The 14,713-nt window shown below is 50.4% G+C and overlaps 1 protein-coding gene across 1 annotated transcript in view; it reads right to left on the bottom strand.

Annotated features, from left to right (window-relative positions):
* The window catches only part of TRANK1 (tetratricopeptide repeat and ankyrin repeat containing 1), a 276,987-nt gene that overhangs the window by 160,298 nt on the left and 101,976 nt on the right, over positions 1-14,713 (bottom strand). The window contains exon 8 of the mRNA XM_075315070.1: positions 8,909-9,049. Coding sequence (XP_075171185.1) covers positions 8,909-9,049 — 141 coding nt within the window. The remainder of the gene's footprint in view (positions 1-8,908; positions 9,050-14,713) is intronic.

Below are 14,713 nucleotides of genomic sequence, written 5' to 3'. Positions count from 1 at the left end.
AGCATTTGAGAGGTTATATTTGAGTTTCCTTCTACTGTTCGTTACCTCCTTTAGATCTGCTAATATTAAATCGCTGAAGGTTTTGATAAAATGCCCCTTACTTTCCGTGGGATAAAATCTGGATTTTGGTTTAACCATAGTGTGACAAAAGGGGTCTGGTTCTTCTATAGGGGCGGGGGTAGCATCCCCTTTCAATAAAAAGTGCCTCTTTAGGGTGAGCTTTCTTATATAGCTCTGTACGTCCAGAAATATATCAAAATCCTTGGATTTATAGGATGGGCAAAATGAAAGACCTTTATTAAGTACCCTTAATTCTCCTTCGTTTAAAACATAATCCGAAAAGTTAAAAATATTAGTGGTGGACCTATTGATACCAGATTCATTGGTTAGGCAACCCTTTTTTCTTTTTTGTTTGTGCCTGTGCCCTGCTCGGACTCCTCTATTGTATTTTTTCGCTTTTTGGTGGATCTTGGTATCAGAAAATCCGTAATTGTCCCCCCTCTCTGGCTCTTGGCTGGGGGCAAAAAGGGTACCAAAGGTGTTACTTTATTGGAATTATCTATGGTTATTTTGTCGTTACCCATAGGCCTGTCAGGTGCAGCGACCGTATCCTGTACTGCACTCTGTACTGCAATCTGTGCTGTAGGAAGGGGAATATAGTCGTCATGGGTGGACAGGTCCAGTAGATCAATGAAATCTTGGTCTTGTGTGATATCCTTTTCTCCTAATGTATCATTTAAACCAGGTGACAATAATGCCCTTTCATTCCTGATTTTTTCTATTTGTAACCTGATCTTGGCAAGGTGTTCCCTAGTCTCCTCAAGAGTTTTAGGGCCAGAGGGGTCAGTACGGCTCCTAGAGGTGGAGGGAGGGGTGGTCCCTTTGGTGCAAGATGGTCTGTCTATGTTGGATTGCAGGAAGACCTCATCCACCAAAAGGTCAATCTTGTCTGGGGGTCTATTGATACCATTAGTATCGGTTGTTTTTATGGTGTTTTTTGTGGTTACAGGGATAGTATCATTGGTTTTTAGATTTTTGTCATTATTATTCTGCTTATGAAACCTGCTATTAACAAAGCTCCTTTTACTGCTGTGATTATTATTAGTTGAGCTGTGTCTCCTAAAGCTCATTTTTCTAACAGGGAGATCTCCTGCGGGGGGGGCTACATTTGCCCGAGTTTTCTCTTGCCTGTCCCTTTGGAGCTTTCTAGATTTTCTAATGATTGTATCGTGTTCTAATTGCAGCAGACGTGTATTTATACTAGAATTTAAATTCCTATACTCAGGATGTAGCATATAGAGAGTAAGTTTACTATACAAATCAGAAATTTTTGCAGCAGATGCTACAGCAATGCTGGATCTTTTCTCATGAAGGCATAACAACATACCTTGCATGCAGTTCATAAAGAGTCCATCCCATTTAGCCGTGAAGGTAGGGTCCTGTGGAAACGGAGAACTGCGATGGATTTGCACATGCTGCACATTCATTAGCATGATAGCATGCCCACAGGGGAGTACAAACATGCTAATGAAGCCGACTAGCCAGGGGAAGCAACGCCCAGGGGACTAGTCCCCTCGCTCATTAGCATAGGATATAAGATGTTTATAAATACTTTTTCTAAAGATCTCTTTATCTATGCTAGTGTATACAGGGACGGTTAGGCAGGGATTACCAATATGGACCCAGGACTGCTCGTGGTTCTGGGTGCATATTGCACCTGACAGGTTCCTTTTAATGCAATTGCATCGCATGACACTCAGCTCCCTCTCTACTGGAGTGTAAGCCGAGTGTCATGCCACTGTGATTCGATCTTGCGATCACAGCACAGCAGGGGAGGGGAAGGCGCACGCTGCGGAAGAGAGGGAGGGAGTAATCTCCCTATCTCCTCCATTGTCATCTGATGCGTATATCGCACTGCAGCCCACTGTACTGCGAGCGCAATGCGGTGTTTCTCTCGCACCCTTAGACTTGCATAGGTGCCAGTGAAAACAAATCAAATCGTATTCCACCCACCGCATGCTGCGATTATTTTCTCGGTCAGATTAGGGCTGAGACAAAAATTGCCCATGGGAGCGACCTCAGAGTAACATGGGTTCGGGTGGAATGTGATTTTTTTAACGCTCAGTTTTTCTCGCTTGAGTCCTTAGCCTTATAGTATGAAATTTATTTAGCTTTGAACAACCCTTTTAAACAAGACAACTTTACACTTTTATACTCGCCACACTGTGGACTATCTCCTTATCTATGCAGTGAGTACTCCGAAAAGCATGAAATAGTGAGCATTGATTTAGCAAGGTAGCTATCTAAAAAGGCAAAAGTGTCTTTGCTGAGCAAATTCGCAAATCCAAGATTTTTAATTAGCTCACAAAAGAGGCCATAGAAGAAAGTTTCAGCTGAACTCTCCTATATTTGCTTCTCCATCTTTGATCTTACTTGATGGAAGCTAGGAAGAATGATGTGCATGAAAAAGGGAATTTTGTTTACTTACCGTAAATTCCTTTTCTTCTACCTCCTATTGGGAGACCCAGACAATTGGGTGTATAGCTTCTGCCTCCGGAGGCCACACAAAGTATTACACTTTAAAAAGTGTAACCCCTCCCCTCTGCCTATACACCCTCCCGTGGATCACGGGCTCCTCAGTTTTGGTGCAAAAGCAGGAAGGAGAAAACTTATAAATTGGTCTAGGGTAAATTCAATCCGAAGGATGTTCGGAGAACTGAAAACCATGAACCAAAAGAACAATTCAACATGAACAACATGTGTACACAAAAGAACAACCAGCCCGAAGGGAACAGGGGCGGGTGCTGGGTCTCCCAATAGGAGCCAGAAGAAAAGGAATTTACGGTAAGTAAACAAAATTCCCTTCTTCGTCGCTCCATTGGGAGACCCAGACAATTGGGACGTCCAAAAGCAGTCCCTGGGTGGGTAAAAGAATACCTCAATAAAAAGAGCCGAAACGGCCCCCTCTTACAGGTGGGCAACCGCCGCCTGAAGGACTCGCCTACCTAGACTGGCGTCTGCCGAAGCATAGGTATGCACTTGATAGTGCTTCGTGAAAGTGTGCAGACTAGACCATGTAGCTGCCTGACACACCTGCTGAGCCGTAGCCCGGTGCCGCAATGCCCAGGACGCACCCACGGCTCTGGTAGAATGGGCTTTCAACCCTGAAGGAAGTGGAAGCCCAGAAGAACGGTAGGCCTCGAGAATCGGTTCCTTGACCCACCGAGCCAAGGTTGACTTGGAGGCCTGAGAACCCTTACGCTGGCCAGCGACAAGGACAAAGAGCGCATCTGAACGACGCAGGGGCGCCGTGCGAGACACGTAGAACCGGAGTGCTCTCACCAGATCCAAAGAGTGCAAATCTTTTTCACATTGGTGAATTGGATTAGGGCAAAATGAAGGCAAGGAGATATCCTGATTGAGATGAAAAGGGGATACCACCTTAGGGAGAAAATCCGGGACCGGACGCAGAACCACCTTATCCTGGTGAAACACCAGGAAGGGGGCTTTGCATGACAGCGCTGCCAGCTCAGACACTCTCCGGAGTGATGTAACTGCCACTAGAAAGGCCACCTTCTGCGAAAGACGTGATAAAGAGTCATCCCGCAGCGGCTCGAAAGGTGGTTTCTGAAGAGCCGTTAGTACCCTGTTAAGATCCCAGGGTTCCAGCGGACGCTTGTAAGGTGGGACTATGTGGCAAACTCCCTGCAGGAACGTGCGGACCTGCGGAAGCCTGGCTAGGCGCTTTTGAAAAAATACGGAGAGCGCCGATACTTGGCCCTTGAGAGAGCCGAGTGACAAACCCTTGTCCATTCCGGATTGAAGGAATGAAAGAAAAGTGGGTAAGGCAAACGGCCATGGAGGAAAACCGTTATCAGCGCACCAGGATAGGAAGATTTGCCAAGACCTGTAATAGATCTTGGCGGACGTTGGCTTCCTGGCTTGTCTCATGGTAGCAATGACATCCTGAGATAACCCTGAAGACGCTAGGAGCCAGGACTCAATGGCCACAGTCAGGTTGAGGGCCACGGAATTCAGATGGAAAAACGGGCCTTGAGACAACAAGTCTGGGGGGTCTGGAAGCGCCCACGGTTGACCCACCGTGAGATGCCACAGATCCGGGTACCATGACCGCCTCGGCTAGTCTGGAGCGACGAGAACGGCGCGACGGCAGTCGGACCTGATCTTGCGTAACACTCTGGGCAGCATCGCCAGAGGAGGAAACACATAAGGGAGTCGAAACTGCGACCAATCCTGAACTAACGCGTCCGCCGCCAGAGCTCTGTGATCCTGAGACCGTGCCATGAAGGCCGGGACCTTGTTGTTGTGCCGTGACGCCATGAGATCGACGTCCGGCGTTCCCCAGCGGCGACAGATCTCTCGAAACACTTCTGGGTGCAGAGACCATTCCCCCGCATCCATGCCCTGACGACTGACAAAATCTGCTTCCCAGTTTTCTACGCCCGGGATGTGAACTGCGGAGATGGTGGAGGCTGTGGCTTTCACCCACTGCAGAATCCGCCGGACTTCCTGGAAGGCTTGACGACTGCGAGTGCCGCCTTGGTGGTTGATGTATGCGACGCCAGTGGCGTTGTCCGACTGTATTCGGATCTGCCTGCCCTCCAGCCACCGATGGAAAGCCAATAGGGCTAGATATACTGTCCTTATCTCCAGGATATTGATCTGAAGGGACGATTCTATCGGAGTCCAGGTTCCTTGAGCCCTGTGGTGGAGAAAAACCGCTCCCCACCCTGACAGGCTCGCGTCCGTGGTGACCACAGCCCAGGTTGGGGGTAGGAAGGATTTTCCCTGCGATAGAGAATTGGGAAGGAGCCACCACTGTAGTGACGTCTTGGTTGCAAGGGAAAGAGAGACGTTCCAGTCGAGGGAAACCGACCTCCTGTCCCATTTGCGGAGAATGTCCCCTTGGAGTGGCCGCAGATGGAATTGCGCGAACGGCACTGCCTCCATTGCTGCCACCATCTTCCCCAGGAAGTGCATGAGGCGCCTTAAGGGGTGTGACTGACCCCGAAGAAGTGATTGCACCCCTGCCTGCAGAGAAAGCTGTTTGTCCCGTGGTAGCTTGACTACCGCTGACTGTGTATGAAACTCCATCCCGAGGTAAGTCAGTGATTGGGTCGGTGTCAACTTGGATTTCGGGAAGTTGATGATCCACCCGAACTGCTGGAGAGTCGCCAGAGCGACGGAAAGGCTGTGTTGACACGCCACCCGAGAAGGGGCCCTGACTAGGAGATCGTCTAAGTAGGGAATCACCGAGTGGCCCTGAGAGTGTAGGACCGCCACGACGGATGCCATGACTTTGGTGAAAACCCGTGGGGCTGTCGCCAAGCCGAAAGGCAATGCCACGAACTGAAGGTGTTCGTCCCCGATGGCGAAACGCAAGAAGCGTTGATGTTCGGGTGCGATCGGCACGTGGAGATAAGCATCCTTGATGTCAATCGATGCTAGGAAGTCTCCTTGTGACATCGAGGCGATGACCGAGCGGAGAGATTCCATCCGAAACCGTCTGGTTCTCACATGTCTGTTGAGTAACTCGAGGTCCAGAACGGGACGGAATGATCCGTCCTTTTTTGGCACCACGAACAAGTTGGAGTAAAAGCCGCGACCACGTTCCTGAAGGGGAACGGGGATCACAACTCCTTCCATCTTCAGAGCGTCCACTGCCTGAAAAAGTGCGTCGGCCTGTGCGGGGGGCGGAGAGGTTCTGAAGAAACGAGCCGTAGGTCGGGAGCTGAACTCTATCCTGTAACCATGAGACAGAATGTCTCTCACCCATCGGTCTTGAACATGTGGCCACCAGGCGTCGCCAAAGCGGGAGAGCCTGCCACCGACCGAGGATGTGGCTAGGGGAGGCCGAGAGTCATGAGGAGGCCGCCTTGGAGGCAGTGCCTCCTGCGGCCTTTTGGGGTCGTGACTTGGACCGCCACGCATAGGAGTTCCTCTGGCCTTTCTCCGGCCTGTTGGAGGAAGAGGATTGGGGCTTGGCGGAGGGACGAAAGGACCGAAACCTCGATTGGATTTTTCTCTGCTGAGGTCTCTTAGGTTTGGACTGGGGTAAGGAGGAGTCCTTTCACTTGGATTCCTTAATAATCTCATCCAATCGTTCGCCAAATAAACGGTCGCCAGAAAAAGGCAAACCAGTTAAGAACCTTTTGGAAGCCGAGTCTGCTTTCCATTCGCGCAGCCACATGACCCTGCGGACTGCCACGGAGTTAGCAGATGCTACAGCCGTACGGCTAGCGGAGTCCAGGACGGCGTTCATGGCGTAGGACAAAAAGGCTGATGCCTGAGAGGTCAATGAGGAAACATGCGGAGCAGAATTCCGTGTGACAGCATTAATCTCAGTCAGACAAGCAGAGATTGCTTGGAAAGCCCACACAGCCGCAAAGGCCGGGGCGAAAGACGCGCCCGTGGCCTCATAGATAGAGCTCTTGGTGAAGTCTATCTGTCTGTCAGTGGCATCCTTCAGGGATGAGCCATCGGCAACAGACACAACGGACCTAGCAGCCAATCTGGATACTGGAGGATCCACCTTGGGAGAGTGTGCCCAGCCCTTAACGACTTCAGATGGAAAGGGATAACGCGTGTCAGTGTGCCTTTTAGCAAAGCGCTTGTCCGGGACCGCTCTGGGCTTCTGGACAGCATCCCTGAAGTTAGAGTGATCAAAAAACGTATTGCGCGTACGTTTGGGGAACCGAAATTGGTGTTTCTCCTGCTGAAAAGCCGACTCCTCTACAGGAGGAGGCGGGGGTGAGAGATCCAATACCTGGTTGATGGACGAGATAAGATCATTTACTAAGGCGTCCCCCTCAGGTGTATCAAGGTTAAGGGCGAAGTCAGGGTCAGAGCCCTGAGCTCCCACGTCCGCCTCGTCATCCTGTGAGTCCTCAAGCTGGGATCCCGAGCAGCGTGAAGAGGCCGGGGAAGAGTCCCAGCGAGACCGCTTAGCCGGTCTGGGACTGCGGTCCGGGCAGGAGTCCTCCGCCTGAGACCTAGGGGCTAACCTGGGAGCGTGCTGCGGCGCGGACCGAGAGGGGCCTGGAGGGGACAAGTTAACCGGGGCCGGGGCCTGTGAAGGGCCCAGTCTGGACTGCAATGCCTCAAGCAGCTTAGATGACCATTTGTCCATAGACTGTGCAATGGATTGAGAAAGTGACTGAGAGAGTTTCTCAGCGAAAGAGGCCAACACCGGTGACTCTGTCCCTGCAGCCTGCTCAGGGGGAGCAGGGGGATCTACATGAGCCGAGGGGCCCACAAGTGCCCGAGGCTCCGGCTGAGCAAGCGTGGCAGGAGTCGAGCATTGCTCACAGTGAGGGTAGGTGGAACCCGCAGGCAACATAGCCCCACAAGAGGTACAGGCCGCGAAAAAAACCTGTGACTTAGTAGCTTTGCTCCTTGTGGACGACATGCTGTTGTCTCTTAGGAGAGTGACCACTGAGGGTATATGGGAAAAGGGTATAGAGCCTGACCGAACAGATATATATATCTATTATATATATGTATCTATTCCGGCACCCTAGGGGGACCAGCACCGGGTGACCGGTGTGGCTTACCGACCGCTAACGAGCGGAGTGTGTCCTCCAGATTCCCTGTCGTGGATCCCTCGGAGCTGCAGAGCTGTGTCACTGAGAAGCATCCACCGGCAGAATGCCAAAAATGGCCGCCGGAGCTCTCAGGGGAGGAGTGGGGCCGAGGGCGGCGCCAGGAAAGTGCGGGAATCTGGGGTCCCCACAGTGGTCAATGAGGGGGGAGGGAGACATGCAGGATGCTCCAGCCCTCACAGCCAACGTCATGTCGGTAATCCCGCCCTTACCCCTGACAGGCAGGCCCGGGGGCGGGATTTTTGCGACTAGGCCGCGGCGAAGCCGGGGACTAAATTTGAGGCCGCGCCCGACAAGCAGGCACGGTCGGCGCGGAAGTCCGCCGGACTCCTCAGTTTTACAACTACCCGCGGCTTCCGGGAAGAAGGTGCGCTCCCTGTACAGTCCCCCCATGGGGACACAGAGTACCTCCAAGTTGCAGGGCCCGGTCCCTGGGGTTGAAGAGGCTCCAGTCCGACAGGTTCCACCAGGGGCTGCGGATGGAGCACGGTCCCAGCAAATGGATGACCGCTCAGGATCCCACTTCTCCCAGAGCCGCATAAGGGATGGTGAAGGAGACGGCATGTGGCTCCAGCCTCTGTACTCGCAATGGGTACCTCAACCTTAACAGCACCGCCGACATAGTGGGGTGAGAAGGGAACATGCCGGGGGCCCCATCGGGGTCCTCTTTTCTTCCATCCGACATAACTATGTATGAGAAAGCATGAGTGGATGTGTGCCTCCTTCCACACAAAGCATAAAACTGAGGAGCCCGTGGTCCACGGGAGGGTGTATAGGCAGAGGGGAGGGGTTACACTTTTTAAAGTGTAATACTTTGTGTGGCCTCCAGAGGCAGAAGCTATACACCCAATTGTCTGGGTCTCCCAATGGAGCGACAAAGAAATACTATATACCGTAGTTTTACTGATTCACATATAAAGCCTATTGGTGACCACCCCTTCCAAGGTAGAGTATGCCGACATATCCTGAATCCACAAATGTGGATAAGATCACCTTTTGCAGGGTTTATTGCTTACTGGGTATATCTGCATTCACTTTTCTGTGATTCAGTTTTCTTTTTCTTTTTGAGTGTATCAACATTTGTTAAAAATAAGTTTAAGAAAAAAATATACATGGTGCAACCTCTGGTTCACTCTGCTTGCAAGGATTCCACTCAGCCGTCAGACAGACACAACAATTTCTACTTCTAGACCTTAAGTATTTACTCAAGTAATATTTTTACTTAATTTCCACAGGACTTGCCCAATGTCATCTTCGCAACGAACACTTCATAACCAATTACTTACACTTCGCTGTGTATCCAACTGAATTGGTTGCAAAAGATGCTACCAAGTGTAGAACGGTGTTACCATCCCTGTCTTTTCTGTTGATCCAGGTCTTCATTTCTGGCTTCTTTTTTATGACAAGTTTGAAAAGGCTGTTGTTTGCTTTGGGAAAAAAAAAAGAAATCACAATGTTTAAATGGGTATAAATGCCTGAGTGCTCTCAATCAATAGAACAGGTTACTGATCCACCATTCTTCCTCACTGTGGGTCATGATTAAATTAACCAAATTGGTCACACCCAAGGGCTGTTGCCCCATTCAGGAATATGGGACTGAAGGAGGTAGCTGAGTGTAGTATTGGAATAAGAGGCACTAAATCCCGATGGCCATGCACGTTTGTGTCACATCATTCATTCAAAATCTTCATGACCGTGTTCTGACCATTACCATTCACTGTAGTTGCCACAAAGACAAAACACATATGCTATGCTGAAGTATCCATACTCATATTACAAAATAGATGTGTGTACATCAAACAGGCCTGATGGAAGATGTTAAAAGAAAATTATATACTGCATTTTTCAGTTTATAAGATGCACTGGATTTTTTTAAAAAAAGGGTAAAAAAAAAAAAAAAAAAAAAGGAAAAAAAAGGTGGGGGGTCAGTCTTATAAGCTGGTGATGTCTTACTGGAGGGAGGCAACAGCGGTGGTGGAGCGGGGTCACAGGAGGCAGGGGCGGTGGTAAAGCAGGGTGATGCAGTAAGCGGTGCGGTGGGTGTCCAGAGATAATGTCACAGAAACTGTCAGCGATGGCAGCTGTGCTGGGGCTGCAGTGGCGACGGCTGGGTCTTCAATTAATGGCGTCCGGAGTCGGCTCGTGAGCAGACTGAGTTCTCGGCTCAATGACAAGCCGAGATCTCATCTGTGCACACGCCATCTCCAAGCGCCATTTTCCTAAAGTCGCTGCTGGGAGATCAATAGGCTGGAGGTGGCGTGTGCGCAGATGAGATCTTAAGCCAAAAGTTCCACTGCGCATGCGCAGACTCAGGGCACCATTATTTGAAGCACTCACCGCTCACAGCCCCAGCACAGCTACCACCACCACAGCAGCCCCAGCCCTGCCGCCACAGCCCCTGCACAGCCACCGCAGCATTGCCCCTTCCTCCTGCTACTCCTCTCCACCACCACCCGGTAAGCTACATTTGGATTATAAGACTCAACCTTCAGTTTCCACCCAAATTTTTAAGAGGAAAACTGCATCTTATAATCCAAAAAAATATGTTCGCTTAGAAAACAAAGACTAAAAAACTCTTTGCTGCCCAACTTCCCACAACTCTCCACAGCAGCACTTACAGTCAGAACACAAGATGACAGTTTTGACTAAATAAGTGCTGCCTGCAGAAAGAAAACAACAGTTACCAGTACCAACGATAACAATACCGATCGTTAACCGTCGTTAGCACTCTTTAGGTCAAATCAGTGAGACCTTAAATTCTGACACCATGTCAGAGGTTGTGAGTGGCTCAGCATGATAGAATCTCACATCCCAGAAGATCAGATCTTACTCCTGCTTGGTAGTCCTGTACTTAAATGGGTTGTCCAGACTATAAGTGACTGCAGACTTGTGAGTCCTCACACCGTGCACACACTGCTCCCTGTCAGGATTCTCCAGTGGCGGGAGCAGGTGACCTTGTGACCATGAGTATGTGATTTTCAGAAATATGATCACATACCGACTAGACGTGCATCGCCTCACAACACAAATGACTTGAGAGAGGCTGGGCATGTCTAGTCGGAATGTGTCTGGCTGTAAGGAAATTGCATACTTGTGGTGACATGAATGCCCACTCCTGGCGCTAGAAAGTTAATAACCCCAAACCTGCATAATCCCTTTAAAAAACTTGACCAACTTATGAGGTTAAACTTGTAAAGTGCTTGAAAAAACAAGCAACTTTATGAATGACATCTTATTAAAAATACTCTCCTTTCTCAAGAACAGTTGGATTTTTAATTTTAGGCTAGGTTCACACACTGCGTTTTTTTGACGCTGCGTTTTTGTGCGTTTTTTGCGGCAAAAAACGCACAAAAACGCACCCACGGCAAAAAAAAAGATTTGGTGCGTTTTTGCTCACTGCGTTGTTATGCGTTTTTTATCAGTGAACAATGCTATTAAAGATTGTTGAAAAAAAAAAAAGGAAAAAAAAGAAGGGAATTTTGTTTACTTACCGTAAATTCCTTTTCTTCTAGCTCCAATTGGGAGACCCAGACAGTGGGTGTATAGCTACTGCCCTCTGGAGGCCGCACAAAGAACTACACTTAAAAGTGTAAGGCCCCTCCCCTTCTAGCTATACACCCTCCCGTAGGAGTACAGATTCCTCAGTTTTAGTACCAAAGCAAGAAGGAGGAAAGCCAATAACAGTTTCAAAAACAAATTCAATCCGATAACACGATCGGAGAACTTAAGAAACAACATGAACAACATGTGCACCCGAAAAAACGAAACCCTAAGAACAAATAGGGCGGGTGCTGGGTCTCCCAATTGGAGCTAGAAGAAAAGGAATTTACGGTAAGTAAACAAAATTCCCTTCTTCTTTTTCGCTCCTAATTGGGAGACCCAGGCAGTGGGACGTCCAAAAGCAGTCCCTGGGTGGGTAAAAAGATACCACATGAACGGGCTGTCAGACAGCCTCTTCCTACAGGTGGGCCACCGCCGCCTGAAGGACCTGTCTACCTAGGCTGGCATCTGCCGAAGCGTAGGTATGCACTTGATAGTGTTTGGTAAACGTGTGCAGACTCGACCAGGTAGCCGCCTGGCACACTTGCTGAGCCGTAGCCTGATGCCGCAATGCCCAGGACGCACCCACGGCTCTGGTAGAATGGGCCTTCAGTCCAGATGGAATCGGAAGCCCAGCAGAACGGTATGTGTGAAGAATTGGTTCCTTGATCCACCGCGCCAGGGTGGATTTGGAAGCTTGCGATCCCTTATGCTGACCAGCGACTAGGACAAAGAGCGCATCAGAACGGCGTAGGGACGCCGTGCGAGAAATGTAAATCCTGAGTGCTCTCACCAGGTCCAACAGATGTAAACCCTTTTCAAATTGGTGAACTGGATGCGGACACAAAGATGGCAAAGTGATATCCTGATTGAGATGAAAGGAAGAAACCACCTTGGGAGAAAACTCTGGAATTGGACGCAGTACTACCTTGTCTTGGTGAAACACCAGGAAGGGAGATTTGCAAGATAACGCCGCTAGCTCGGACACTCTTCGAAGAGACGTGACCGCCACAAGAAAAACTACCTTTTGTGAAAGGCGAGAAAGGGGAACCTCTTTCAAAGGCTCGAAAGGCGGCTTCTGGAGAGCAATGAGAACCTTGTTCTGATAGATCTTAGCTGAGGATGGTTTTCTAGCCTGTCTCATTGTGGCAACAACCTCATGAGATAAACCTGAGGCCGCTAGGATCCAGGACTCAATGGCCACATAGTCAGGTTCAGGGCCGCAGAATTCAGATGGAAAAACGGCCCTTGAGACAGCAAATCTGGACGGTCTGGTAGTGTCCACGGTTGGCCTACCGTGAGATGCCACAGATCCGGGTACCACGACCTTCTTGGCCAATCTGGAGTGACGAGTATGGCTCGATGGCAGTCGGACCTGATTTTCCGGAGAACTCTGGGTAACAATGCTAGAGGTGGGAACACATAGGGGAGTCGGAATTGCGACCAATCCTGAACCAAGGCGTCTGCCGCCAGTGCTCGGTGATCGTGAGACCGTGCCATGAAAACTGGGACCTTGTTGTTGTGCCGTGACGCCATCAGATCGACGTCCGGCGTCCCCCAGCGGCAACAGATCTGCTGAAACACGTCCGGGTGAAGGGACCATTCTCCTGCGTCCATGCCCTGGCGACTGAGAAAGTCTGCTTCCCAGTTTTCCACGCCTGGGATGTGAACTGCGGATATGGTGGACGCTCTGCTTTCCACCCACGTCAAAATCCGTTGGACTTCTTGAAAAGCTTGGCGACTGCGTGTTCCCCCTTGGTGGTTGATGTACGCCACCGCCGTGGAATTGTCCGACTGAATCCGAATCTGCTTGCCTTCCAGCCATGTTGGAAGGCTCGCAGGGCAAGATAGATTGCTCTGATTTCCAGAACATTGATCTGCAGGGTGGACTCTTCCAGAGTCCACATCCCCTGAGCCCTGTGGTGGAGATACACCGCTCCCCACCCTAATAGGCTCTCCCATTGTAGAGGGCGCAGATGAAACTGCGCGAACGGGACTGCCTCCATTGCTGCTACCATCTTTCCTAGGAAATGCATGAGGCGCCTCAGTGAGTGCGACTGGCTCTGAAGGAGAGATTGCACTCCAGTCCGTAGCGAGCACTGCTTGTCCAGTGGAAGCTTCACTATCGCTGAGAGAGTATGAAACTCCATGCCAAGATAAGTCAGAGACTGGGTCGGGGTTAGATGAGACTTTGGAAAGTTGATAATCCACCCGAAACTCTGGAGAGTGTCTAGTGCCACCTTCAGACTGTGTTGGCATGCCTCTTGAGAGGGTGCCTTTATAAGCAGGTCGTCTAGATACGGGATGACCGAGTGACCCTGCGAGTGCAGAACAGCTACTACTGCTGCCATGACTTTGGTGAAGACCCGGGGGGCTGTTGCCAGACCGAAAGGTAACGCTACGAACTGCAGGTGTTCGTCGTGTATGACGAAGCGTAGGAAACGCTGATGCTCTGGTGCGATCGGCACGTGGAGATACGCATCTTTGATATCTATTGATGCTAGAAAATCTCCTTGAGACATTGAGGCTATGACGGAGCGTAGGGATTCCATCCGGAACCTTCTGACTTTTACGTGTCTGTTGAGCAACTTTAGATCCAGGACGGGCCGATACGATCCGTCCTTTTTTGGGACCACAAACAGATTGGAGTAAAAACCGTGACCTTGTTCCTGAAGAGGGACGGAGGTCACCACTCCTTCCGCCTTTAGAGCGGCCACCGCCTGCAACAGAGCATCGGCTCGGTCTGGTGGTGGAGAAGTTCTGAAGAAACGAGTTGGCGGACGAGAACTGAACTCTATCCTGTACCCGTGAGACAGAATATCCCTCAGCCAACGGTCTTTGACGTGTGACAGCCAGATGTCGCCAAAGTGGGAAAGCCTCCCACCGACCGCGGGTGTGGGAATCGGAGACCGCAAGTCAGGAGGACGCCGTCTTGGCAACGGTTCCTCCGGCTGTCCTTTTTGGGCGTGACTGAGACCTCCAAGAATCTGAGCGTCTCTGGTCTTTTTGAGTCTTTTTTGACGAGGCGAATTGGGACCTGCCCGGTCCTCGAAAGGACCGATAACCAGACTGACCCTTCCTCTGTTGGGGTCTGTTTTGTCTGTGTTGCGGTAAGGATGAGTCCTTACCCTTGGAGTGTTTGATGATTTCATCCAAACGCTCTCCAAACAATCGGTCACGAGAAAAAGGCAAATTGGTTAAGCACTTCTTGGAATGAGAATCTGCTTTCCAATGTCTCAACCACAGGGCCCTACGCAAAACAACGGAGTTGGCTGACGCCACTGCCGTGCGGCTTGTAGCGTCAAGAACAGCATTAATCGCGTACGACGCGAATGCCGCCATTTGCGAGGTCAATGGTGCTACCTGCGGGGCAAATGCACGTGTGACGGAGTCAACTCGCGCAAGCCCGGCTGAGATAGCTTGGAGTGCCCATACGGCTGCAAAAGAAGGCGCTAATGACGCTCCAATCGCTTCATAGATGGATTTCAGCCAGAGCTCCATCTGCCTGTCAGTGGCATCTTTAAGTGCCGCTCCATCTTCAACTGCAACCA

This window comes from Anomaloglossus baeobatrachus, chromosome 6 (genome assembly GCF_048569485.1).
Source record: "Anomaloglossus baeobatrachus isolate aAnoBae1 chromosome 6, aAnoBae1.hap1, whole genome shotgun sequence".
Lineage (NCBI taxonomy): Eukaryota > Metazoa > Chordata > Amphibia > Anura > Aromobatidae > Anomaloglossus > Anomaloglossus baeobatrachus.
This window is presented reverse-complemented; position numbering and strand designations above follow the sequence as displayed.